The sequence below is a fragment of the Rousettus aegyptiacus genome, unplaced genomic scaffold (assembly GCF_014176215.1).
Source record: "Rousettus aegyptiacus isolate mRouAeg1 unplaced genomic scaffold, mRouAeg1.p scaffold_m13_p_6, whole genome shotgun sequence".
In the NCBI taxonomy this organism is placed as follows: Eukaryota; Metazoa; Chordata; class Mammalia; order Chiroptera; family Pteropodidae; genus Rousettus; species Rousettus aegyptiacus.
Window position 1 is genome coordinate 101,667,360 of NW_023416309.1, and position 26,078 is coordinate 101,693,437.

At 52.2% G+C, this 26,078-nt stretch overlaps 1 protein-coding gene across 1 annotated transcript; it reads right to left on the reverse strand.

Moving 5' to 3' along the window:
- Positions 1-608: 608 nt before the first annotated feature.
- Positions 609-24,525, reverse strand: WNT9B (Wnt family member 9B). The gene is made up of 4 exons (XM_016139822.2): positions 24,390-24,525; positions 8,007-8,263; positions 6,390-6,655; positions 609-5,529 (listed from the first exon to the last, which is right to left on the reverse strand). The coding sequence occupies exons 1-4, from the start codon at positions 24,467-24,469 to the stop codon at positions 5,056-5,058; spliced, it is 1,077 nt and encodes a 358-aa protein (XP_015995308.2). The 5' UTR covers positions 24,470-24,525; the 3' UTR covers positions 609-5,055.
- Between the last annotated feature and the right edge of the window lie 1,553 nt (positions 24,526-26,078).

The window sequence follows — 26,078 nt, forward strand, 5'->3', positions numbered from 1 at the left end:
ACAAATGTGGCTAAATATTTTTAAAGGAGGGGGGTTACCTTGGGTAAAGTACCCACCTAGTGATTGTCTCAGCAAGTGCTGGTCCCCACAGAGACTGGTGTACTGCACAGCTAAGGGTGGGGAGGCCAGAGGGTGTGGTTTTTAACAAGGAGCAGGGAAAGCCGCAGATGGGGGAGGGTGAGGCTGAAGGCAGTGTTGGGTAGAAAGAACACAGAGTTCAGAGACAAAGACCTAGGTCAGCTTCCTAGCTATGTGGCCTGCAGTGAGTTACTTAACCATTTTGCACCTCAGTTTCTCTATCTGTAAGAAGGGAAGAAGGGTGCCTGCCTCATGAGGCTCAAGTGAAAAACCCCTTGGTACGCTGGAGCCTGATGCTGCAAGTGGACATTTCTGTCACTGCTCAAAACCAGCTCCAGGCTCAGAAACACTGGGCAGAAAGAACACGTTAGGACAGGCATGCAAGTGGAACTGTAGGTGCCCTCAAGGTTGTTGGACTGTGGACCTCCCTCCGCCTTCCTCCCTGGGGACCCCCCCACCCACCCAGTGGATACCAGCAGGGCTGGAGAGTGGAGACAGGGCAGGGACAAGCCCTCCCTGCTGCCCGGTGCTCAGAAAGTGGCCTTCTGCCCCATCGGACCCCCAGGAGCAGCGGCTGGTTGAGAACACACACTTCTCAAAGCATGCTGGGAAGGCAGTGTGGCCAAAGAGGGACTCTGGGGCTGACCTCTAAATAACTTGAACCGCTGCATGGCCAGCCATGCCTCTTGTTTCTCCCAATAGACCGACCCTAAGTCCTTGGAGGCTCCTGCTTCGTCTTCTCTCTCTGCCACCCCACCCCGCATTGCAGGCCACTGCATGAGGACGCTAGGAATACTTATTATCTCTGGAAGGGGACCCAGGCTCCAACCTGGCCTGGCTTGCCATGTAACCTTGGATGGATCACTTCCTTCCTCTGGGCTCGTTTGCCCAGCATCCATAAAACGGGGCGATCCATTCCTGCTATACCCACATCTGAGGGGCGGCAGTACCGGAGAGCGGAAAGAACCATGTTTTGGAGGCCAGCAGCTCTGTGTTCCCATCCTGACACCACTGCGGGCGGGGGCATTCCAGAGCCTTCGCATCTCACACCGCCGTTTCCTTAACTTTAAGATGCGGGTGGTTCTCTCCAAGGTGCAGGGTGATTGCAATAAAGCGAGACAAAATGGGTACAGATAACTGACATGTAGTTTATTGGTTTATTGTCTCTCTTCCCCACTAGAGTGTCAGCCCCACAAGGCGGGGACTTGGTCTCCCTGACTGGTGCACCCCAGCTTCCGGGGAGGTGCCTGGCGCTTAGTAGGAGCTTCCTAAACAATTGTCGATTAAATGGGTGGACAGAACAGGTGCTCGATGCATGATAGCTCCCACTGTGATCTCAAATGTGCTGCGACAAAAAGCATTTGAAGTCCATGGCTGAAGAAAACTCTGGAAAGCAAGAGAGAACTTTCGGGGTTTGCACAGGTCTGTCTGTCTGTCTGCTAGGCAATGGAGGACACCGGGGAAGCTGGCTGTATCCAGACCAGAGGACAGACACAATATACCCACAAGAGCCAGGGGGAACATCCGTGAGCTGGGCTGAGGTGGGTGGCACTGGGCGACCTGGGAAGCCCCAGGCGTCCTGTCTGATAGGGCTCCCCCTCTCTAGCTGACTGTGGCCGGTGGGGATGTAGGCCCAGTTTGCCAGCACAGCTGATTGTACAAGAAGCGGCCAGAAATCCAATGGAAAACAATTCATTTAAAAAATAAAAACACAAATGAGAGCAAACAAAACCCATCTGTGGGCTGGGAAGGGCCCTGTGACATTGCCTGACACCCCTGGGAAGCCTGAGCAGAAGGCGGGGCGGGGTCCGATGGTGGAGTCCCTACAGTGGCCTGCATGGGGTCCTGGTCTCTCCAGGCTTCTCAGGCCGTCCCAGCCCCCGAGACACAGGACTCCACGTGGAGAAACGCTGAAGTGCTGTCCTGATCCAAATGGCCCACATGTCACACAGCCAGGTAAGCAGCCATTCTCTGGGTCCTTGGGCTCAGGATGTGTCCAGGCTTTGGGGCTCACAGGCTTGGGATAAGTCAGCTCCCATAGTGCCTGGCTCATGGAGAAGTTCAGTATATAGTTGTCGAAGGAACCTCTTCAGCATGACTTCAAGCGTAGCCCTTCCTCCCTGGGCCAAATCTGTAAAATGGGCACAGTGAGGTGGCCCCACCAACCTCAGAGGGATAATGGGGAATTCCAGGGAGATTAAAGGGCAAAAGTGTTCCTAAAGATTGAAAGTGCTTTACAAATGTAAGGTGTGGTGATCCTCGTTGTCATTATTACTATGAGCAAAACAGTTTTGCCAGAGCAGAGAAGTTACAGACGGCACAAGGAGGCTCTGGACTAAGTCCACCAGGGCCCCCAGCTCCGGGGCAGACCCGGCAGTGGAACACAGGTGCCTACACTGCCTCCTCCCCAGCCACCTCCTGTCCAGCTCAGCGAGAGCCCCAGTCAGGCCAGGCTGTACCTCCCCAGACAGATGGCTTGTGGCGGAACACACAAGCCCCTCCAGGTGCCGCCCATGGAATATAGAAACTATATAAATACCATAAATATTTTCTCATATATCTTAGCTATATAAATTATTTTCTTTTGCCCTAAAATCTATGTATGTGAGGTAGACAAAAAAAAAAAAAATACCCTGTGAGTGTTTCCCTTAAAGCTACAGAATGAGGGGGTCAGTGCTCGCTGGTCCCCAGGGACCCAGTGGGGCTGAGGTGGACCTTTGGGGGCAACTAGAAGAGAAAGGGATGGGAGCGAGAAAGGAGAAGAAGGGAGAGGGCTGGAGAGGGAGGACCCCGCAGGCCGAGGGGCCCTCAGGGCCTGCACCCGTGCACTTGGCCTGGGTTGTCGGTGTTGGTGGCCAGCCATGGCCTCGGTTCCTCAGCATCTGCCCTCTGTCCTCCTGTAACCCCTGGCACTGCTGGCCACGCAGTTAGAGTGCGGATGGTGTGCTGGTGGATCGAGTCCCCTCTTCCTGCCGCCTTATGCCTCAGGCTGAGCCAGGGTGTAGGCAGAGTAGGGTCTCAGAGAAGCAGGATGGATCAGACTGGCAGAAAAAGTCTCCATGTGGTGGGAACGTGGAAGAAACTAGAAAACCAGCCCTCTTTCCTTTTTGCTGTTTTGCCAAGATATGGGCCAGCTGCTTGGGTCAGCAAAGTCAGTCTAGGAAGGAGGCCTGGGGCATTCTGGCCTCTCATCAGAGCCTCTGCAGCCAAAGATCCAGTACTCTGCAGGCTGCCCTGACCCACCAAAGACAGCAGCTCCTTGCCTCGGAGGTCATCGGGAGCCCCCGGGGCTTCTTCCTGGGGCTTACATGGGCAGTTTCTGAGCATTCAGCTGATTATGAAGTTTCCTGTTTCAGTGGAGGGTCAGCAACTCTGGGTTCAGGGATAAAGGAAGCTGACAGAGGGCGCGGCAGGGCCGGCAAAGTGGCCAACGACGTCCCGGAGGAGGTCACTTCCTCCCGGCTGGCATCTGGCCCTGCCCTGGGGAATCACACAGCATCCAACAAAGTGAGCCCTGCAAGGTCTTGGTCCTGAGCCAGAGGGGTGTGTGCTGTTAAACGGGAACCCTCAGCCTGGAAGGTCCAAGGGACACGTGTGAGTGCGTGCATGCGTGCGTGCGTGCGTGCGTGTGTACCAGCTTCCTTCTCCTCTCCCCACATGGGGCCTAGGTAGTAGCCCTGGATATATCCACAAGGTCAGAGGAAATTAGCAGAGTCACTTACGTTTCTTAGGTGAGACCAATGTGAGGGGCCGTTAGTAAATAAAGGAACCCCCAGGAAGCCAGGCTTAGCAAGACTTTCACACGCCTAGACCTCCAGCCAGGGCAAAAACCTTAATAAGATGAGTAGCTGTTAAGAGTACAAATGTAACCGGAATCAGAATTTAGAAACCACCTTTTCTGTATCACAAATGTCAGCTATGTTGGGGTCTCACAGCATAGCCCAGCCACATGGAGTTGACCAAACAAAGTGGGCTTAAGGGGAGGCTGAGAAACTGAGCTCGCAAGCCCTTCCCTGGCACCAGGAGGCTGTCATCCTCTCCTAGGCTGGGACTGTAGGTTCTGTGTCCCAGGGAAAATAGGGAGGGTTTACTGTCTTCCTGCGCCAGCTTAGTGCACTGTCTGATCCCTGCCCCGGGGACTGGCTCTCCCTACTGGCTTTGGGTCTCCACTGGTGCCGTTACTGAGCAGGCCTGGGTGGGTGTAGAAAGCTCAGCTCTCAAGACAGGAATGAGGCCTCGGCACAGGCGTATTTTAAAAATGACATCAAAGACACAGGGTTCCAGGACACATATCTGACTTGGGTCCACTGAAGTCCAGAAAGCTTTCTTTTCTTCAAACCAACAGCTCCCATCACCTGGCTTTTCCTCTCATCTCTAGCACAGCAAAGCTGCTCGGGCAGTGACAGTGCGTGGGCCCCAGGCTCCCTGCAACCTGAGCCTGGCCCAAGGGCTGGACTGACACATTCCAGCCAGACTCCGGCCTTTGCTTGCAGCCAACGCTGCCTCCCTGGGCCTTCTTGGCCCAGGAAAATGGGGAGGGTTTACTGTCTTCCTGTACCAACTCAGTGCACTGTCACCTCCCGGCATCTTGCTGGCTCTAGGCCACTCATCCTAGGAATCGAGATAGTGGGATATCCCCTCCCTGCCCTCCGAAACCTTGGCCCTGCCTTCTTCCTGGTCTCCCTATTTCCCGCACATCTTTCTCACTCTGTCTTCCTGTTCTCAGTCCTCGAAAAGCCTGGGGAGCCTTAGGTTCGGGGGTGAGACCTACACCTCTCACTGCTGAGAGTCGAGGGAAGAAAAGGCTGCGGAGGCCTGGTAGAGAGAACAGTATGTGTGCGCTGACGCGTATGTCGGAGAGCGCATGCGCACTGGTGTACCTGCCCGGGGGGCTGGCTGGACCGCTGGGCGGCCTCCAGGTGGCTGGGCGCCACGGGAGGTCCTGGCGGCGCCCAGCTGGCACACTGGGCAGCAGACCTAGTGCTTACAGGTGTACACGAGCTCCTCCTGCACGCACTGCTGGCACTCCACATAGCAGCACCACTGCACCTGGCAGTGGCAGGAGAAGGCCACCAGGCGGCTCTGGGTGTCATAGCCCCGCCCGCAGCACAGGCTGCTGCAGCTGGCCTCCCGGGAGCACACCCTGCCCGCCGTGCCAGGGGAGTACTTGCTGGGCCGGCAGAAGCTGGGTGAGTCCTCCATGTAGACCAGGTCCCCTGACCGCGGGGCCAGGCCCTTGGTGGGGCTGCCTGGCTTGGCAGGTGCCCACAGCTCTAGGCGTCCCAAGGCCTCGTTCGTGGCACTGGACACCTTGACGGCTGAGTCGTAGCGCAGCTTCAGGGCCTGGCCGGTCTCTCGGAATGGGGAGAGCTGCTTCCAGCAAGTGCGCACGGCACAGGAGCCCGATACGCCATGGCACTTACACGTGGTCCTGAGGCCACTCTTCACGGCCTGCGAGGAGAGGCAGAAGGGAGGCATGGTCAGATGCCTGGGGCCATGGTCTGAGCTTGCCCTCAGAGCACTGATGCCGGGAGGGGTGTGGCAGGAGGATGGGAAAGAGGCAGGCGGAGGGTCACATGAGGGGGATAGATAGGTAGGACTCAAGGTGGCCCATGTGGCCCCTTGGTGCCAGTTAGCCCAAATCTCCCCTTCCACTGGGCAGAGGCAGTCCTGTGCCCACATGCATTGGGAGATGAGTGTGGGCCGGATCTCAGCCCCAGCTTCTCCCCTCGGCCCAGAGTCCTGTGGAGCGGACAGCTTGCACAACTGAATGCAGTCGCCCTGGTTTATGCCCCCTCAGGGATGAGGGTGCAGAAGTCAGAACTCGGTCTCCTAAGAACCGAAGCCCAGGCTTCTCCCAGCCCTCTCATCCCAATAGGCCTAGATGCTTTTTACCCTCTTGCCCTCCCACAGTCTATATGACCTCAGCTAAGTCCCTTTTCTCCTCTGGGCCTCCTCCTCTTCCCATTTGTAGAACTGAAGGAGAGGGATTTGCACCAGATCAAAGATGTCAAACTATGTTGGCTTCCAAGATCTCCAGGAAGGCCAGTGCTTGGATGGAGACCCACCTCCAAACATGTCTGCCTCACCAAGGCCGGCCCCGCGCCTGACTCCACCTGCTGCCCAGCTACCAATGACCCTCAGGGCCCTCCCCTGCTTCCTGTTGCCTGGTGATTGTCCACAGAGTAGGCGCCCAGGGAATGAGGTGTGTGTGCTGGGGGGCAGGGCACGTGCTGGCCTCCTACTGACCTTGGTCCTGGGCCCTGCGCCCTGCCAGGGAAGGGCTTTGGAGTGTCCGGGAATATGCTCACCTTGATGCCCACGTGGGTGTTATGGGCGTCCGCCCGCGCCCGGAGGTCTTTGCTTCCTCTCTTGGGCCCCAGGAAGTTGCTCAGGAACTTGGTGCTGTACTTGAGGTTGTCGCCACACACGCCCCACTGCCAGGCCTGCCGGCTCTCCAGGCCGGGAGAGTCGTCGCAGGTGCAGCGCTCCATGCGACCGGCACTGCAGGCCCGGGCCAAAGTGTGGGTGAGGGCGGCCGAGGATACCGCGTACAGGAAGGCCGTCTCCTTAAAACCTGGGCCGGGCACCACGAGGATCCGGCAGGGAGGAGGAGAGTGGGTTTAGAGGCTGTCCCTGGTGAGCAGGGCGAGGGGCACATGAACCCAGGGACACAGCTCAGGCCAGCTTCCCCGACTCCTGTTCCTTAAGCTCAGGCTGTGAGTTGCTGTCGTTTAAGTGGGACTTTCAAATTCGCTACAGAGTACGTGCCTAGATTCCCCAGATGGCAGGACAGGGGGACAGATGAGAGCACTGAGATGCTAAGGGAAGTGACTCGGGCACCCAGGGAGAGGCAAAGCTGGGGCCGAACCACTAACATTGACTCCAAGTCAATGTGTGAGCGAGTTGGACTCAATCATTTCTGAAACCCTGGATCTGAACTATGCCCTGCGGGCCACCTGTGCTTCATGGTAACCCTCAAATGTCATTTTCTGCTACCTACTATGGAATGACCCAACGACAGAATGACCTTGGGTCTCCTGCCTGACTTGTTCCAGACCGATCATCCACCCACTCCTGGGACCATTGCAACTCTTGTACTTTTGGGGCGTGGTCCGAGCCCGGCCTCCCCGCTGAGCTTGCTGTCTCCTGCCTGCTCTCCTTTGTGCCTAGGGTGCTGGTGACACTGGGGGTGATGGGAATCAGCTCCACCCCTGCCCCTCGCAGCCATGGAGAGCACCTGGCCTAGAGGGGCTGGCTGCTCCTGCATACACCATGGCTGCTTTTTGTAAAAGCCCCTGCCATAGCGCTGCCACTTGATGATGGAGCCGCAGGATGACCTGCTTTCTCCCTTAGGCCGTATGCTTTCTGAGGGCAGAAGGGGTCGTGATTGGCTCTGCCTCCAGCATCTAGCACAGTGCCTGGCTCGCTGTGAGCCTCACCAGATGCTTAGGGAACAGATGGCCAGGGAGGGGATGAGTAAGAGAAGGGGGGAAAGATGGGTCAACAGATGTGATAAACAAAAGAAACAGGTGAATGAGCGAACGAATGAATTTGCCTGTCTCGTGTTATTTGGCCAACTATTAACTGCCTCCCATGCTTATATGCTCTTGTACCCTGGGGTGTGTGTGTGTGTGTGTGTGTGTGTGTGTGTGTGTGCGCGCGCGCGCGCGCGCGCGTGTATGCACGCACACAGCAGGCTGAGGGGGAAAACTGGGGGACCATCCATCTCATCTGTGGCCTCCTCTAGGATGCACTGTGCCTCTTCTTCTACTGTGTCCTCCTTGCTCCTCGACTCCCCAAAACTGAGGAAAACGCTGGGCCTCATTAACCCCCAGGACACTTGGGGCTGTGCAAGGGCAGTGTGGCCAGGACACCTGGGCCAAGGCTGAGGGAAGAGTGGCCTCCCCCCGAGCCCTCCTCCCCACCTCTCTTGAGCAGGCCCGTCCTCCCCTCCAGGCTGCAGTTCCAGCGCTCCAGGCGGAACTGGAACTGGCACTCGAGCAGGCTCAGGTGGGCGGCATCCCGTAGGGTGTCAGCGAGGCCGGGCTCCCGCCGACAGAGCTGCTTCTGCCGACGGGACAGCTTCAGCAGGTCACACTGCTTCAGGTGGGCCCCATCCTGTGCTGGGGCTGCCACGGTGCCCAGCCCTGGGAAGGGCGTCAGGACTTCTCGCCCGGTCAGGCTAGAGAGGGCGAGAGAAGGTACAGCTGTGACCCATGGGGGCTGCGATGGGCGTGGGGGGTGTGTGATAGATGACAGTCCCCGAGGACGTGGGAAGGTGAGGGGAAGGAGGCCTTCTTGGGGGCTTCATGATTTGCCCTTCTCGGAGGGAGCCTGGCCCCATGGGGTTATGTCTCCATTTTGCAGAGAAGGAAACCAAGGTGCTTATAATGAGGGCTAGAGTAGGATCTCAAGCCCAAGTTTTCCTAATGCTAAAATCTCTTCTCTTCTTACCCACCCTATTTCTCAAACTTGCCTAATCAGAACAATCACTTGGAGTGCTTATTAAACACACAGATCCCCAGGATCTACATGTGGCGATTCTGCTTCATTGGTCTGGGGATCTGTATATTTACCACAAGCCTGGGCAGCTTTGATGATCAGGGAAGTTTGGAAAATACTACATGTGGGATTGGCTGCCGCATGGAGGGGCAGGCGGAGGGTGGTAGGTGAGCAGACACCCAGCTGATTTATCTCCCTGATATCCCTCTCCCTCTTACATTATTATGTCACTGCCCAGCTAATCCAGGCCAACCTAACTTTTTCCCATAATTCCCAGATAGATCTTCAACCATCTGGCCACTCGGTGCCTGTTACAAAGGGATACTTGGGGAGCACTGGATGGGTAGAAGGATGGATGGAAAAAAGGAAAGAGGAAAAATCACAGGAAGGGACGAGGGAAGGAAGGGTGGGTAGGCTGATGGATGGACAGACCGACAGATGGGTGGATGAAGGTGAAGGAGCTGTATTTCCATCGGGCCATCAGCTCCAGACTTCTTGTTTTAATACATCTGCAGTGTGTGGATTCTGGAGTCCAGCTGCCAAGTTCTAAGCCTGACCGCCTCTTTCTAGCTGGGTGAACTTGAAGCCTTGGTTTTCTCCTCTGGAAAGGAGAAATAGTGATCCTTCCTACCTCCTGAAGCTGCTGGAAGGATTATATGAAAAGTATCAATCACAGCACCTAGGACACTCTGGTTCACCTTCTTGGTAGCTGAAGTTTCCCAAAATTCTTTCCTCTTACGAGATGCTTTGTTCTCTAACTTCAGCAGCCTTCCCTTTGTCCAGAAAAGGAAACAAAGGTTTTACGAAGAGGCAGTGACTGGCCTGAGTCACCCAGCAGATCAGCAGCAAAGTGGAAAGTAGTAGAATTAGAATTCACCTTCCCTCTCCCCAGAAGCTCTCTGGGAAATGGTTCTACTAGTTCAAAATATTTACTGTCCTATACCCCAGTACCCCTCAGTATGGATGGAATACACATCAGGCTGGAGGAAGCAGCCCCTTCTGGAACATGCCAGCCTCATAGCTGAGGTAAAAGAGCAAAGATGGAGCCACACAATGGCTCTTAAAGCTCTTGCTTGGATGTGGCACTTGTCACACCTGCTTATGTGCCACTGGCCAAGGCAAGCCCTGAGTGGTCAGAGAAGCCCATGTCTCTTGGAGGCAAGGGCACAGCTCTCCTGTTTGTAGCCACTGCCCCAGCCATAAACATCTGGCTGGATGCCACACCCTCCCTGTCTGCCCCAGAGGGAGAGTGTGTCCTGGCCAGGCCCCAAGTGCCCCCAGAAAGTATCCATAGATTTCAAATCCATCAGGTGCAGCCAACCCAGTGTGGAGCATATCTCCGAAACCTCTGAGCAGAGACAGATGCTATCAGGCTCCTCTTGGCCCAGCCTGGCCCTGGGTTCCCCTCCCAGACAGGGTGAGGGCAGGGACCCGTTAATCATTAATCTGGGGGCAAATGGGTAAATTTCCAGTCCACCAGGTCTACACCCAAACCCCTCCCTGCAGCCTGGCAGGAAACCCTTAGAGCTTGACCCTTGGCAGGTCCACAGCAGAACCTGATGTCAACTCCAGCTGAGGAGGCCCCACCCTGACTGGTTTCCCGTGCGGAGGGCCACTTGGGGGCTGCCGGGAGCAAAGAGGCAGTAGCCATCTAGCCCCTCGAATGTCCTCCTCCCCACACCAGAGGATGGTCTGAGGGACAACTGCTCACACAGTTCCTACGTTTCAGAAATTGGGACCCTCCTTACAGCAGCTAATGGACAGATGAGAGAACAAGCAGGGAGTGATGGGAATTTTGATCGACGGGACTGCACATCCTTCAAGGCCTGTCTCAAATGCCATCTTAAGAAGAATAGCAATTATTATTATATCATAGCTATGTGATCTATATTACACTGTACATCTACCACTTTTTGAGTGCTTATTTTTAAGCTCTTTAAATTAAATTACTATTGTGAACGCCTGCTGGTTTGGCTACCTACCTGTTCTTTCTGTCTACATCAGCCACCCCCAATGTTTTTGGCACTAGGGACGGGTGCTTCTATAAGAATCTAATGCCTGATGATCTGCGGTGGAGCTGAGGTTGTGAGGCTAGTGCTCGGGAGTAGCTGCAAATACAGACGAAGCTTCGCTCACTTGCCTGTCACTCACCTCCTGCTGAGCAGCCCTGTTCCTACCAGGCCACAGACCAGTGCCGGTCCACAGCCCAGGGGTTGGGGACCCTTGATCTACATGATTACCATATAAGCTACTTTATACCACATGACCTTGCTGCTATGTATGACCTGCTGACTGGACCAATGAGAATCACATGACCCAAGCTAGGCCAATCGGTTCTTTCTCTGAGAATTTGGGATTTGAATTAAGAGAGCATATACGGCTGCTTTCTTTCTCTTTCTTTCTTTGGGTAACTGGGCCTGTAACTCGAGATAAAAAGGGAAAGTTGATCTAATGAGAGGAGGGAAAGAATGGACCAAAGGCATCAAGAGAGGCAGAAGTGAAAGTGAGAGAGAGAATTTGGGAGCTCTTTAGCTCTTGGTCGCAGGGTCTTCCTGAGGTCAGCTGTGTTCTTGCCTGAGACACTCCTATCAATAGTACAGCGTCAAGGCTTAGAGTCGGTTTGTCTAACTAAGAGTGCCATCCCTGATCATGACCTTCTGCCAGCTGTCGAGTACCAGTGTGCCCTAGGCTGCACTTGTAAGCCAGGCTCAGCACCCTTTTCCCATCCACATGCACCTGATTTTTTTTTTTTTTTTAATTTCAGGTAATAGACCCTATGATTGATGGCCCCAGGAATCCAGTATAAAGTCGGTTAATTTTATTAGCGGTAATGACACTTAGTAGCGATTAATGGTCAGGAAAGGCAGCCAACCGCACAGGGGCCTCAGGCCACCCTGGGCCTTGGTCTGCCCAGGGCTGCTCTCCTAGAAGTCTTCCTGGCACTGCCCTGCAGGGTCTAGAAAGACAGCTGGGAGCCCTTCCCGGACCCAGTTCCCCTCTTATTTGTTTTCTATGTTGTGGTTTGGGATCATATTTCCTTTGAAGAAATAAGGCCATGACATCGAATTTAGAAAATGCCTCAAAGCATTTCCATAAACTCTCCTACACACGCCCATCCCACGGCATCCGCTAGAGGAGGCTTCTTCTCCGTGCACCCATTCTGTGTGGTGCAGGTTCCAGTCTATTCCGGGGTCAGTGGATATAATTCCCTCCCCTTGAAGAAACTATACTCCCTGGCACTCCAGGCCTGAGAACCCTACCCACCAGCCCTGCCGCAAAAATCTCGATTGTCCACATGTTAGTTGAGCCTCATGAGGGTAAACTGGAGATCAGGTGAGTTTCACTAGTCTGATGAATCCCGACAAAATTTCGAGTTTTAATAAAAATGCTGCTCCATGTCAAATCAGATGCTATCAGCCAAACAAACGACCAGTGTTCTGGACTGAAGAGCAGAGGATGGATAATTTGGGAACTTGCTACTCGCTCTTCTGGGCTGGTGGACAAGAACTCTTCAGACTCAGGCCCGATTCAACTGCTCCTGAGACGCCTGGGAACCACCCATTCTCATGGGTTGCACCTGCTTTGGCCCAGCTGGTCTTCCCAATTCGTGCTCCCAGTTGGGCTTCCCCAGCCTGCACTCCACCCTCTCTTTTCCCATTAAGAAACCAGCAACCAGTTCTATTCTCTTCGCTTCTTTGCCCCCAGCCTCTGCCCTTTGCTCTTTGTACCCTTGGCCTGTGGCACTTAGATTAATACTAAGATCGAAAGCCTCCGCCCCCACACAATAAGATGCCTCAGAGCATCCTCAGCCACTTTCTGGGACACCTTGTCTCCCCTCAGAGTGGGGAAAGTCAAGGGTGCCTCTCAGGACTCCATCTCACATAACACCCCCACCCCCACTCCCTGCCAGACCTCCGTCTACTCCTGGCCCTTCCCACCCCTGCCTCCTTTCCTATTCCCTGATGCTCATCTCACCCACAGTTTTGATTAAAGCCACCCCATCCAGGATGACCTTGAAGGAAGCAAAAGCTTTTCCAGACTTTGGGGAAAGCTTCCCAGGAAACTACTTTGGTTTAATGTCGGCAGGACCCCAGAGACAATCAAACCCCAGAGAAGAAAGGGAATTCATCTTAGAACAATCACCTACCACCTGCTGGAGTGTGGGAACCCAAAGACTTCCGGCCCCCTAGGCTGTTGGATCCCAGGTCTGTCCTCATTTATTGGTGACCTTGGGGCCACCCACTCCCCACCTAAGTTCATTACATCTGAAGACTACACATTGACTAGTGGGAGAGTAGGACCGAAGCCAGACTGCTTGGGTTCAGATCCCACCTCCACCTCTTACTGGTTGTGCCACCTTGGGCAGGAACTCTACCTCTCTGTGCTTCTTCCGTAAAATCACTGTGCCTACCTTGTAGGATTGTCCCGAGGATGAAATTAGTTAACATGTGTGTAAAGCTCTTAGTACAACGCCTGGCACAAAGTAAGCTCCAGGCAAGTGTCATTCTTAAGCACTTACTATGTGCCAGGCACTGTGGTGGGTGCTGCGACACCCTCCTGCCCTTAAGGAGAATTTAGTAGGATTCAAGAATACTCAAGATTCTCCTAAGGTCCTAAGGGGCAGGGGAAGGAGAAGAAAGCTTTGAACTAGCCCAGCTCCCCAAGGAACAATCAGTAGCTGCTCAGGGACGCAGATCAGGACTCCTAGCTCCATCTGGGTGAGAACCTGACCTCGGTCAGTCCCATCCTGCCTGCAGAGTGAGGCCATGCGGTGGGAATAGGGAGGCGGGAGGAAGCTCCCAGACCTAGCAGGCGGAGAACACTTTCCATCACCTGGGGAGAGCAGAACCGAAGCCCCAGGCTCTATTCTCCCCCACCACACACACACACACACACACACACCCTGTTTCTGCTCGAGAGAGTCTTATGGTTCCAGAGGAGACCACCCCCAGGATGTGGGTAGGTGAGTGGGGGGGGGGGGTGCAGAACAAGGCTGGTGGTTCCCAGGGCACCTGGCCATGCCAGCATGTCTGGATGTTTAGTTAAAGGGGCCAGGAGCTGTGCCTGGCACCAGAGTTCATGCCAACTGCAGACAGCTGCCTGGGAACCAGGAAAGCCTTGCCCTGCCTGGAGCATTGGCCTTGGCCCTACAAAACCCCATTAGATGCCCCGATAACAGGCTTCCGCTGCAGGGCCATTTGCATGGTAAGTGCTCCCTTTGTGCTTTCATCTCAAACATCTCAGCCCTCCCCTCACAGCCCTCGCTAAACCCCCTACACACACACACACACACACACACGCACACACGCACACACATGTGCGTGCATGCACACACACGCACTCACACTCAACCCACATTTGCCATCCTTGTGGGTGCTCTCCACCACCCACCTCTTCCCAGTAGGGGAGAGTTAGTGAGGGCAGTGACTGGCCCAAGAAGAGAGGGCCATGGCTGCCTTTCTTCAGGGGGGGCGGGGGGGCTTCTCTCCTCTCCTCCTGTCACGTGATGTGCTCAGCAGCACAGCCTTCTCCCCATCTTTCGGACCCCTGTCTCCTCTTCTGGATTAGTGTCACCTCACGTTTCCTCCAAGATGTCTTTATTGAGCAGCCTGCAAAGCCAGCCGTTACCTTCATGCCAACTCCTTCCATCCCCTTCTTTCACTCACTGACTCAAAATTAATATGAAGGACTTTATTGAGCATCAGCTTCAAGCCAGGTCTACCCACAGAAGACCAAGACAAACATGGCCACTCATTACCTTCCTTTCTGAGGCCTCCTCAGCCCCTCCTAGGTCCAGCCTTCTTTTCCTCCCCAGCTCTTAACCTCAGAAACCGCCTTGAGGACTTACTCCTGTCGCCGTCTTTCCCCCACCTCCCCAGGAGCCCACCAGAGCCTCATCCCCCACCCCATCCCTGGCTCAGAGAGAAAGAGCCTGTCCCAGCTGTAGGTTTTGTCTCTCCGAGAACAGCCCCACTTCCTGTTTTGCAGCCACAGACTGGGCTGCCCACTGAGGATGGCATCAGGAAGACTCGTGCTCATAAGCTAAGTGGGCAGTAAGCAGCCCACACAGAAGGCATGCTTTGCATCTCGACAATCGTGGGTATTTAGAGCGCAGCTACTGAACATCTGGGGAGGAAATGCTTTCCCCTTCTTTCCTCCTGTCTCCCTCCCTCTCCACTCAGGCTCAAGCTGAAGCTGAGGAGAGGAACCTTGGCATGCACGGATCAGGTGGCATGGAGAGTCCCAAAAGTCACTCCTGTGCAGAGGAATCCCTCACTTCTACATCTCCCTGCTTTCCCCGGCCAGGGCCCAAAGTACACCATTTGAATCATTATATTTTAGGGGCTGCAGAATCCCTTCAAGGTCACCCAGTCCAGAGGTTTTGCTCTGATGGCTCCTGGGAAGTATCCCTGAGGCTTCTGGGGGCAGGGAGAAGGGCAAGAGGTTTGCCAAGTATGAGAGTCTCTGCTTTGACCTGTCTGGTGCCCTGGGAGCTCATGTAAGATTTATTGTCCAAGGTGACCCATTAAGTTAGTGGCAGGACTAGGATATGCCCCAGGTCTCCGGCTGGCAATTTCTGCTTTCAGTTTCAATGTAACACCTCAGGGAAGCAAAATTCACCATCACCACAGCAAGCGTCTAGGGCGATAGGAACACAAGACAGTTTGAAGGGACAGACGCTTGGTCAGGACTCCTCTGGCCTCCTTGGCAGCTCAAAGGAGGGAGAGACCCTTTGTTTAAAAGAATTACTTTTCCCTGGTCTAAAACTCACTCTCTTCCCAGCCAAAAGTCAGAAATAAGCCTCCTGACTTTAAAGGAGCGGCCTGCCTATTTATACTAGAGTGTAAGAGTCTGATATAATATCAATGCCTGAGAACACACTTTGCTAGATAGAGGAAAGATCACGGGAGAGAGTCTGGGAATGTGGAGAGAAAGAGGTTTCATGGGAGGTGAGGAGCAGAGTAGGAGGCGTGGGGTGGGTACCGCAGAGAAAGGCAAGCGGTTACTGAGGCTGGAGGCAGGCAACACCCCCTCCGGCTCTGTCCCAACCATGAGATCCTGAACTGGGGAACTTCGGCCAAATTATTTAATTATGGCAAATTGACCAACTACCTACAACTATCTTGGCAGGCTCTTGAGTCATCACCCTCTTCCCCATGGACAGGCAGGCTCAGGCGGGGCTGTAGGTCCTGGAAAACCCAGGCCCCTGGGGAATGCTTGCGTGCAATCGTTCTGTGATGAGGATAGTGCCATCGTGTACCCATGCTCCAGGCAGATATACCCCGTGCCGCAGATTCCATTTGTCTTCCTAAAGGTCCCAGAGTTGGCCCACACCCCTGCACACCCTAACCCTCAGCTCCAGGGATAACAGGAATCTCACCAAGCCTGTCAAGGAGTCACTCTCCGAAATGTCTAGGGAGGGCCAGAGTGAGCCAGGACAGCCCCAGGCAATGCTCCTTCAGGAAGGAAGTGGGGTCCTCCAGAGCAGGACCAGAACAACTTTCCACCTTTGACCATCCTGGACGCAGAGCCAGCCAGGGCTGTAGCAGAGGGCCTCTCCCCTCAGGCCAGGCCCGTCTCCTCCTTGCCCTCCTACTCTGGCTCTCAGGCCAACTTCCATCCCTTTCTTCATGCCATAACCCCTACCTAGAAAGCCTTTCCCAGTTCAAAAGCCTCATGGATCCCCTAGACTCTTTTACGGACACTGTCTTTTTCAACACTTGACTCAAAAATGCAGGGAATGGAAAAGGTGACCCAGAGGCCCCATCCAGCTCTTACACGCTATGATGCTTGCCCATCTCCTCCAGGAAGCCTTCCTTACTTGCCAGCCCCACCCCGCTCTGACCATCCTCTTTGTTTTCCCCTACTTTTGCAGATACATTACCACTAATTTTGTATTTGGGGCACTTTTTTTTCTCTCTCCTCAGGGTTAAACTGACATTCTCTCCAAGCAGAGATCTTGGCAGACATCATAGTTCCTTATCCCCTGAGGTCCCTCTGTCCCCAGCCCAGATCACCCACCACAAGCAGGTGCTCCTCAGACACCTGCTAACTGCATAAATCCCTCAGATGTCCAACCCCAGGCATAGCATAGCTCTCTAAGCCCTCCCCTACCCTTCTCCATTGACTTTCCTGTTATCTGGCTCCCAAGTTTGGCATTGCGGTCTCTGGGAGAGCGTGGCTCTAGAAGAGCCTGCCTGTGGCCACGCCGTCCCCACCCTCAGTCTGTGATCTCTGGTGCATGCTGTCCACCCACAACACCAGATCTCCAGGTGGCCACAGTCAGTCAGACCCTGAGTCCTCCAGCTTGCACAGCTCTTATGTGGACCGGGAGAACCAGGCATGTTCCCTGGGGACGAACTGTGCTCAGGGCAGCCAGAGCCTCCCTTTGATACCCAGTGAGGACAAGCCAAGAATTTGGCCCAAGTCTTTCTTTCAAATTCAGCGTGTACAACCTCTTGTAATGACACGTGCTGAAAGTTTGCCACTGGTTTACAAACTTTTACCCACAATTCCAAACTCTGGAAAGCTCAGAAAACCACGAAGTTTTTGTACAGTTGTGGTGGACTCATCTGGTAGAGACTTGATTTACCCCAACACGTAGATGTCTTTCTGCAAAAATTAAGTGTCTGATTACAGGGTGAGAGATGTTATGTTACACGTGGTGTATGTGTATTTCTAAAATGCAAAAATACTTGAATCCTGAAATGCATCTGGCCTCAAAGGGATTGTTAACTATCAGGAAAGCAGACCTTCTCTACTCTTGACCTAAAACCAGTATTTAGAATTTCCAAGACTGACTAAGCATGGGGCTCCAAGTCTCTCTTGACTCTTTAAGACTCTCCGCCCACCCCCTACCGCCAACCACAGACTCATCTCTCCAGTGAGGGGGTCTGGGCTTGAGGTGACTGTCCTACCCCAAGGCTCATCTCTGCTGCCACCTGCTTCCCATGGAAGGCCAGGTATGGCTGACTTCTGGAGTCTGATGGGGGCAAGCCTCTGCTCTCTGCTTTGCTTCCATTTCCTATCCAGACAGAGGCCAGATGGTGGCAAAGCAACATGTGATCAAGAGAGTCAAGTGTGAGCAGAAGATGAAAGAACAAATGTGAGGAGGAGGAGGAGAGGGAGGTTCTGGGGGAGAGGAAGAGGCAGAGAAAGGAAGCGAAGACTGCCCACCTAGACAGTCGCTGCAGCCCAGGAAGCAATGCTCAGGACCATGGGGGCACTCAACCAACAACAGGGCGCCCAAGACCTCTGTCTAAAGGGAGCTATGCATGAATTGGACACATGAGCACATGAAGAATAGGATAACAAAACAAGGGTTTAAGATATGTAGCATAAGAGATGCCTATGTCATAGGCCAAGTGAAAGGCATGTGTGACAGAGTAGAGCTGCCCAGGAAGAGAAAGGCTCAACAGGCAGCATGAGGCAGCGAGAAAGAGGCGGGCTCTTGATTCTGACAGACTGGAATTCATATATTGGTGCTGCCAGCCACCAGCTGTGTGACTTTGGGCAAGGCACTTGCCCTCTCTGAGCATTTTCCCCACCCATCTATAAATAAAGATAATCATACCTCTTGGGCTGTCGCAATTAAATGAGATCACGCACATAAAGTTCTGAGCACAGGAAGGACTCAAATTAAACAAAGACTAGGCTAAAAATGAAGAGAGGAAGGAACAGATGTCGCTAAAGATGTTCATTAACTTAGGATGCTCTAAGACAGACCACTAGATTTCTTAGACTCCTTATATATAAATAACTTTTCATCATTTTTGATATACGTTTATTTACCCCCACAGCAACCCTATGAGGTAAGAATTAACCCATTTAATAGATGGGAAAAAATGAGGTCAGAGCAGCCAACTGACCTGCCTTGGGTCACAGTTAGTAAGTGGCAGGATGAAGGATTTGAACTCAATTTGTGTGACTCCAAGTCCGGGGCTGTGGGCTGTATCCAGCCTACTCAGGCTAATGCCAGGGTGGTGTCACCCTCACTCTAGCTGGTCTATCTTCTCCTGAGTCCAGCTTCTACCTGAGCACATAATCCTAAAGGCACAAGGACTTCTCTTGCTTATGGGATTCCAGCCCATAATTTCCCCTGCCCTACTTCTTTCTCTTCTTTTTTCCCCTTCACAGCCTCAGAAAATCCACTATCATCCACTGAAGAGGCTGGTTTGACCCTGAGCCCAATTCTAGAGCCCGGCTCTGAGAAGGGGAGAGCTCAGCCAGGAGCAAGCCAGCCTAAATTCCTTCCCCAAACACAGTGATTCTTACCAGTGATGTCTGACTTATAATCCACCACCCCAAAGCAGGAAAATTTATTTTACTCTTTCTTTTCTCCAGCCTTGTTTTTTTCAGGGCCCAATCAATTCCTTAAAATGTTTTTTTTTTTAATGTAAAAAAACACCCAAATACATAAAACACATGAATAATTTTTTAAAATATTTGTAATACCTGCACACTTAAAATTACAAAACACTGCTGAAAGAAATTTTAAAAGCCTTAAATAGAGAGAGATGGCCGGTTTATCAATCAGTAAACTCAATATTGTTAGAATGTCAACCTTCTGTAAATTGATTTATAGATCCAATGCAATCCCAATCAAAATTCCAGCAAGCTTTTCTGTAGATTTGATAAATTGATACTAAAACATATGTGGAAATACAAAGGTCCCAGAATAGCCAAAACAATTTTAAAAAGAGGAACAGTTGGAGAACTTATAGTTCAAGGCTCACTAAACAGCTTCAGTAAGCAAGACTGTGTGGTAGAGGCAGAAGGATAAGCATATAGATTAGTGAAACAGAATAGAGAGTCCAGGAATAGACCCTCATATACCGATCAATTCATTTGCAACAAAGAGGACAACAGAGAGAGAATCGCCTTATCAACAAGTGGTGCTGGAACAAGTGGATATGCACATGGGGAACAATAAACTTCGATCCTTACCCGCACCATACACACGAGTTAACTAAAAAAGAATCACAGATCTAAATGTAAAAGCTAAACCTATAAAGCTTTTAAAAGAAAACATAGGAGGAAACCTTTACGGTCTCTGGAAGAAAAAGATTTCTTGGCTAGGACACACAAAAAGCATAGCCCATACAAGGACATGTTGAAAACTGTACTTCGTCAAAATTAAAAACTGTTCTTTATAAGATACTAATAAGAAAATGAAAAGGCAAGTCACAGAGAAGGATAAAATATTGCTAGTACTTTCTGGCAAAGGACTAGTATCCAAAATATATAATGAACTCTTACAATTCAATAAGAATAAGACAATCTGATGAAAAAGATGTTATCCATTGGTCAAAATGACCAATATTCACATTAAAAATGTTCAACACACTATTCAACAGTAGAAAAATGCAAATTGACACCACAGCAAGATACCAATATATACCCTCTAAAATGTGCAAAATTAAGACTGACCGTAGCTGACAAGAATATGAAGTACTTGGAACTCGAACACATTACTGTGTGAAATGCTACAACCACTTCATAATACTATTCGGCCATTTCTTATTCAACCAAAGTTAAACATATATTTACCATATGGTCTAACAATCCAGTCCTAGGTATCTATCCAAGAAAAATAAGAACATACGTCCACAAAAAAAAACATGCGCACAGCAGGTTTATTTGGAATAGCCCCAAATGGAAACAATCCAAATGTCCATCAACTGGGGAATGGTTAAAAAAATGTGATACATCTATACCATGAAATACTACTCAGCAATAAAAAAGGTGCTACTGATATATGCAACAACATGGATGTATCTCAAAATATATTTTGAGCAAAAGAATTCAGATACAAAAGGCTATATATGCCATATGATTCCATTTATATGAACTTCTACAATGGAAAAAATTAAGCTACAGTGACAGAAGGTAGAAAAGTGATGGCCTGGGGCTGGTAGGGGAGAGCTGACTGCAAAGGAGCACAGAAGATCCTTTGGGATGAAGGCAATTGTTCCAGATAATTGTGGTAGTGGTTACGTGGGGTATACCATTGTTAAAACTCAAATTGTACACTTAGAATGCTTGCATTTTATCGTATGTAACACTGGTTTGGGAAAAAAATTAAGGTTGTATTTTGCTTCTTCACAATGATGAAATCTCCCCACCCCAAGATGATGGCTAGAACCCCACCAAGTACTGAACACTTAGTATGTGCCTGGCAGTCTGTCAGGCCCTTTTATTCACTGTCTCAATTAAGCCTCACACCAGCCTATAAGATGGGTATTATCACCACCCGAAGCTCAGCAGGGTTAAACTATTTGCCCAAAGTCATGCAGCTAGCAAAAGGCAAGGTCAGGATTCAAATTCAGGTCTAATTGACTCAAAAGAGTATGCTTCCATAAACTTCTCAGTACTGTCTCCAGAAAGGAAAGAAACCCAACCAGTGCAGAGGTCACACATTTTAAAAGCACCACTGAAGTCAACTATGATTTTAAAAGTTGTATCCACAAGAACTATTTCTAATTGCAAAGCCATTGGGATGACTTAAAGACGGGATCAGGTGACAAGGCCTGTCAGGTGCCCAACTATTCACATAATACAGTTCATTTATAAAACATCACAGAAGTTAATATTTACAGAATCCCCAAGTCATCTGAGCCAAAACATGAGCCCTTAAGCAATCCTAGACTTCCAGGCCAGGATCAGCCTGTTAGGGAAACCTGGGACCTCCAGGTGCTAAAAAGACCTTGAAGGCAAGTGACTTGACCATGAACAACACATAGAGTAGTCCAGAACCATAACAAACCTGGGCCTGACTTCTGGTCTACCTCCCATCCCACTGTCATCATACCATTGTCTGGTAGCCTACCTGACACCCCAGCTGGGCTCAATGCATCCCATCTCACTACTGAGGACAGAGGAGAACAGTATGGCCTCACTCATCCCACCACAGCCAAGAGGGTCTGACAGAATAAACCGAGCAGGGGAGGGGGCCACCCTCCACCCCTTCACCCTCTGCAGCTTCTCCACAGCTACTGCTCCCGTAGGTGACCAACAGCGTTAGGCAGTAAGGTGAAGATCCCAGACTGGAGGCAAGACCTGGTTTCTATCCTGCCTCTCTCATTAATTTGCTATGTGATGTTGGGTGAATCTTTGAACTTTTCTGACCTTCGGTTTCCTTTTAGGTACTATTTATACCCATCAAATATAATTTAAGGAATGGCTCTGAGGATCAGCTGAGAGAAGAGCTGTATGAGGAAGCAATTGTAAATCGTGATACTAGTTATTGTTATCATCACCATTGACAGAATTAGGCTCTAGTCTCATGCAAAAGCAGTAGAAGCAGCTGTTGGCTCACTGTGGTTTGGGAATGATGGCTGTTTCATCTGAAAAACTGGGTTAATAATACATGACCTGCTTAAAGCAGGGAGTTGGACCAGAGTTCCTTTGGGGGTCACTTCCAGCTTGTAAGCCTATAATTCTATGATTTTGAAGATCCCAAGAAGATTGGCTTCACCTGCTCTTCTGATGTTTGAATTTTCTTTGATCAAGATGCCAAAACATTTCATCTTAAAATCAGAAATAAGACTGTAAATGCAAATGTCCTAGAGAAGGGAGCGCACATTTCCTCACATTCTCACTACAGGGTAGATGACTGATACAGATTCTTTCCGGGGAGTAAATTTGATGGGAAGCTGGCAACACTGGCCTGAGTCACAACAGGGCTTCCTCAGTGAGAACTCAGGCTGCATCTTCTATGTTCCCAAAGACCAAACACATAACAGCATGAGTTCTCTGAGTATTTGTCCTGCTCCCCAGACTGGGGTGGTGGTGGCTTGAGTGTACTTTGCCAGCTCTGCCCAGCCAGGCTCACGACCTGGAAGAGAGGACTCCAATACGCACATGATCCCTAACCCAGGCCTAATGCACCATCTCCCCTCTCATTTCCAACGCTGCCCCCTTGCCCACCGCCCTCAAATTCTAACACTGTGCACTGCAGCAAACTGCTTTCCCTTCCAACCACACCAGCCAGAGTGGTTTAAAGCCTCCTGGAATCCCTTTCCTCCTACCCTACCTGGCCCTTGCCCCATCCCAACCTTAACCCTGCCCCACCACCACCACCACCAACAAAAAGAATTGTGGAAATGAGCTGGTGTCCTAGAAGATGAAGGCACCATTTGTTCTCCTCCTCTTTCAGAAACCCCTGTCAGAGCTGGAATATCAAGATATTATGCCTGGTCTCCTTAATAATGAGCATTTATGGTGTGCTAGACACTGTCCTAACTGCTATACGTGTACTAACTCACATAATCCTCATATGAAATAGAAACCATTATCCTCATTTTACAGATGAGAAACTGAGGCACCGAGAGGTTAAGTGACTTAGTCAAGAGGATATAGCTAGCAAGTGGCAGCATTGGGGACTGAACCTAGAGTCTGTGCCCTGTTATATCTCACTTGCTGAGGCAACAACAGTGTCTTTAAGGCTGAAATCATCAGGAAACAAACATATTTGTGCATTGACCTTGGACTGGATCTAGAGGCTCAGTCATATCAAATTTGTCCCCTTCTTTATAAAAGGGGTCACTATGGCTCAGAGACTGAGTGGTCTTCCCAACGCACCAGGAAGTTGAGCCCAGAGATAGGGTCTGGGTGGGCAAACCTGAACTCTCCCCACCTGCCATATAGTTCAAGAAAGGCCATTACCCACAGGGGTCATGACCTGGAAATTGGCCCACAGCCCTTTTCTAGCCTGTGCGGGGACACATCAGACCCTTACTTACCCCTCCCTGGTAGGTCTTAAAAGCAGGGTCACTTGCTTGGTGTTTCCTTGCCTTTGCTGTAGTCAGACTGTAAACCTCACTTTTTGTGACGATCACAAAAAGTGGCATGACTGAAAGTAACAGACTGTACATAGTTGGAGCGGACTTGGGGTGAAGGGCAGGAAAGTGCCTTCGCACCCGCGACCCCATCTACCTGCCCCAAGTACTTGCGATTCAGCGTCGGAGAGGGAGGGACAATTGCCTGGTAACTTGCGCTCCAAACACTCCCTGCTCCCGCCCCTCGCTCTCCCCAGGTGTCAGCCCAACTCTGATCCTCCTTTTCCAATCATGGACATCACCTCCCTTCTCACGCTCTTCGTCATTCGGAGAATTCACCCGACGCCAGGTCTGAGATTTGGTCGCGTTTCCCCAGCTGCCAGTTCCCTCCCGCATCTCCAGTTGACACTCCCCCACGGTCTGCGGGTTCGTCCATTCCTCTTGGATCTGCGCGATCCCCTCCCCCGGCCTCCATAACAACCCACCCCCACCCATCCACCCAGCCCTCTGGGTCTCTGCTCCGCGGGGCGAAGGCACGGGGTGGGGAGGGAGCCCGAGGCAGACTGTGACTAGACAGAGCCCGTGATTGGGGGGAGACGGGGCGCCGAGTGAGGATCATGGAGAGGGCATCGGAGCGCGGGAGGGACACCTGGACAGGCAAGGACCGATCGAGCCAGAGTGGACCGGGCCAGGGTCCAAGATGCGTGCAGAGTGCGGGAGCTTGGGCCGGGGTCTGAGATTGGGCGGGGTGAGTTGGATGAGGTCTCGGACAGGGAAGGGTGAGAAGAGCGGCAGGGAAGGAGACCAGAAAGTTGGACGCTAGTAGGTGTTATGGGGGTCTGAGCCTGAGAAGCCAGAGACAGGGCTGGCGACGCAAACTCCGACCGCGAGGTGGGGCTGGATGCTGCCGGAGCTAAGGTCTGAGTTCGAGATCCAGCGGTGGCCGGGGCCGAGGGAGGAAAAGTTGGCCCTGCAGTAGCCGGAGGAGGGGAAGGCAGGCGGGCCGGGGGCGCGGCGGGCACTGACCCGAAGTAGGCGGCAGCGGCGGCGGCGGGCAGCGCCAGCAGGCAGAGCGCGGCCAGGGCCAGCGCGGGCGGGGGGCGCATGATGCCAGTGGCGCGGCGCCCAGACGCATCTCCTCGCGCCGCTCAGCGCTCGCAGCGCCGCCACCAGCCCCCCGCGGGGCTTTAAACAAGGGCGGGGCGGAGCAGGGGTGGAGGGAGCCGCGCTGGTGGCACCCCCGGGCGGCGAGCCCCCCGTCCCATTGGCCCCCGCGGCCTCGCCCCGCCCCGTCGCGGGTGGGGCCGCCGCCCCGGGCCCGCCCCACCCCGCCCCGCCCCGCCCCCACCTCCCCTCCTACCCGCCCCAGGTGAGAGCTTACCTGACGCCTCGCCCTCCCCGGGACGCGGCGGCTGAACGTGAAGCCCCCGGGGCGTAAAGAGGCGAGGGTGGGAAAACAAGATGGGGATCAGGGAGTCTGTGCCTCTCTCTTCGGGGCGGGGTGGAGGGACGCGCAGGATTCTCTCCCGGGAGGAGCAGGGCGTGGGGGCATAGGAACAAGGTTACTGGAGTCTGCGGATGAGCTGTGTCGCGTCCGCTTTCATGCCCCTCGGATGCACGTCTCTCTGCTCCAGCCCGGGACTCTTTGAGGGCAGGGCCAGGTTCTGACGCAGAGCTGCTCTCCAGGCGCGGGAGATCCACATGCTATGGCTGGGAGGACCCCCTTGCTCTGCAAAGGGAGTTCTGGTGTGTCCCTTAGAGCGAAGCAGAGAAAGATAGCCCTCTTTTAAAAGGAAGACTGTCACGGGCGAGGTGCACAACGTGGGCCTCAGTGGGCGTTTGACAAAGTGCTGCTAATGTTCGCGAGACAAAAAAAAAAAAAAAATCCGGAGTCTCTGGTCAGTGGAGTAGGCAGAGCTGTAGGAGAATGGGGGAGAGGCCAAGGAGAGACCTGCTTTCTAAAGTGTATAGATGTCAGAACCTCTGTCAGACAGGATGGGCATCTCCAGGGTTGGGCCGCAAAGCTGTTTCGCTTATTCTTATTTAAAGTTTAACCCTGATTCCTGAAGCGAAGGTGCAGTGATCGAGGCAGCGGTCAGTATCCATCTAGGACGGAGACATACAACAAATGACCCAAGCAAGATTTAAAATGTTTTGGACAGTCTGAAACTCTGGGTCAAATCAAGCAAAACGAAATATAACTTGCATGAATGTCAAGATCTGCATGTAAAATTTCCCCCAAATTAGCCATGCATATAGAACATCAGGTGACATTGACCTTGGCTTTGCAGTGGACACTTGCATGACTGCAAGCTGGGAGACTGGTGGGAAGATGGCAGCTGTGACATCAAGTCGTGTTAGCAGAAGAACCCACCACCACCACCACCACCACCACCAGAGTGAGCCTTTCTGAGCTCAATTTCCCTGTCAAATGAGCAGTGATTAGGCGATGGGTGATCTTTTAACAGCTATGCCAGCCCTATCAAATCTAGGGTTCTATTTATTGAGACACACAGCCTAGTGTGGTGGCCAGAGACCTGGAGTAAAATCATGTAAATATAAACCCCAGATATGAAATAGGGATGATGACAGATACCTCACAGGATTTTAATGCACATAAGAGTGACGTTGCTAAATGCCTGGCAGGTGCTGCCGCTCACTATTGGGTTGTTGTAACTGCAAGTGTCACCAGTGATGTGCTGGTGAGTGCTTCCA

Excerpts from the sequence above, each read along its gene's own strand:
- WNT9B (XM_016139822.2), bottom strand. The coding sequence starts at position 24,469 with ATGCGCCCCCCGCCCGCGCTGGCCCTGGCCGCGCTCTGCCTGCTGGCG. Across the intron at positions 6,656-8,006 it reads GACGGGCCTGCTCAAGAGAG|GTTTTAAGGAGACGGCCTTC; the intron begins GTGGGGAGGAGG and ends TGCCCGGCCCAG. Across the intron at positions 5,530-6,389 it reads ACACCCACGTGGGCATCAAG|GCCGTGAAGAGTGGCCTCAG; the intron begins GTGAGCATATTC and ends CTCTCCTCGCAG.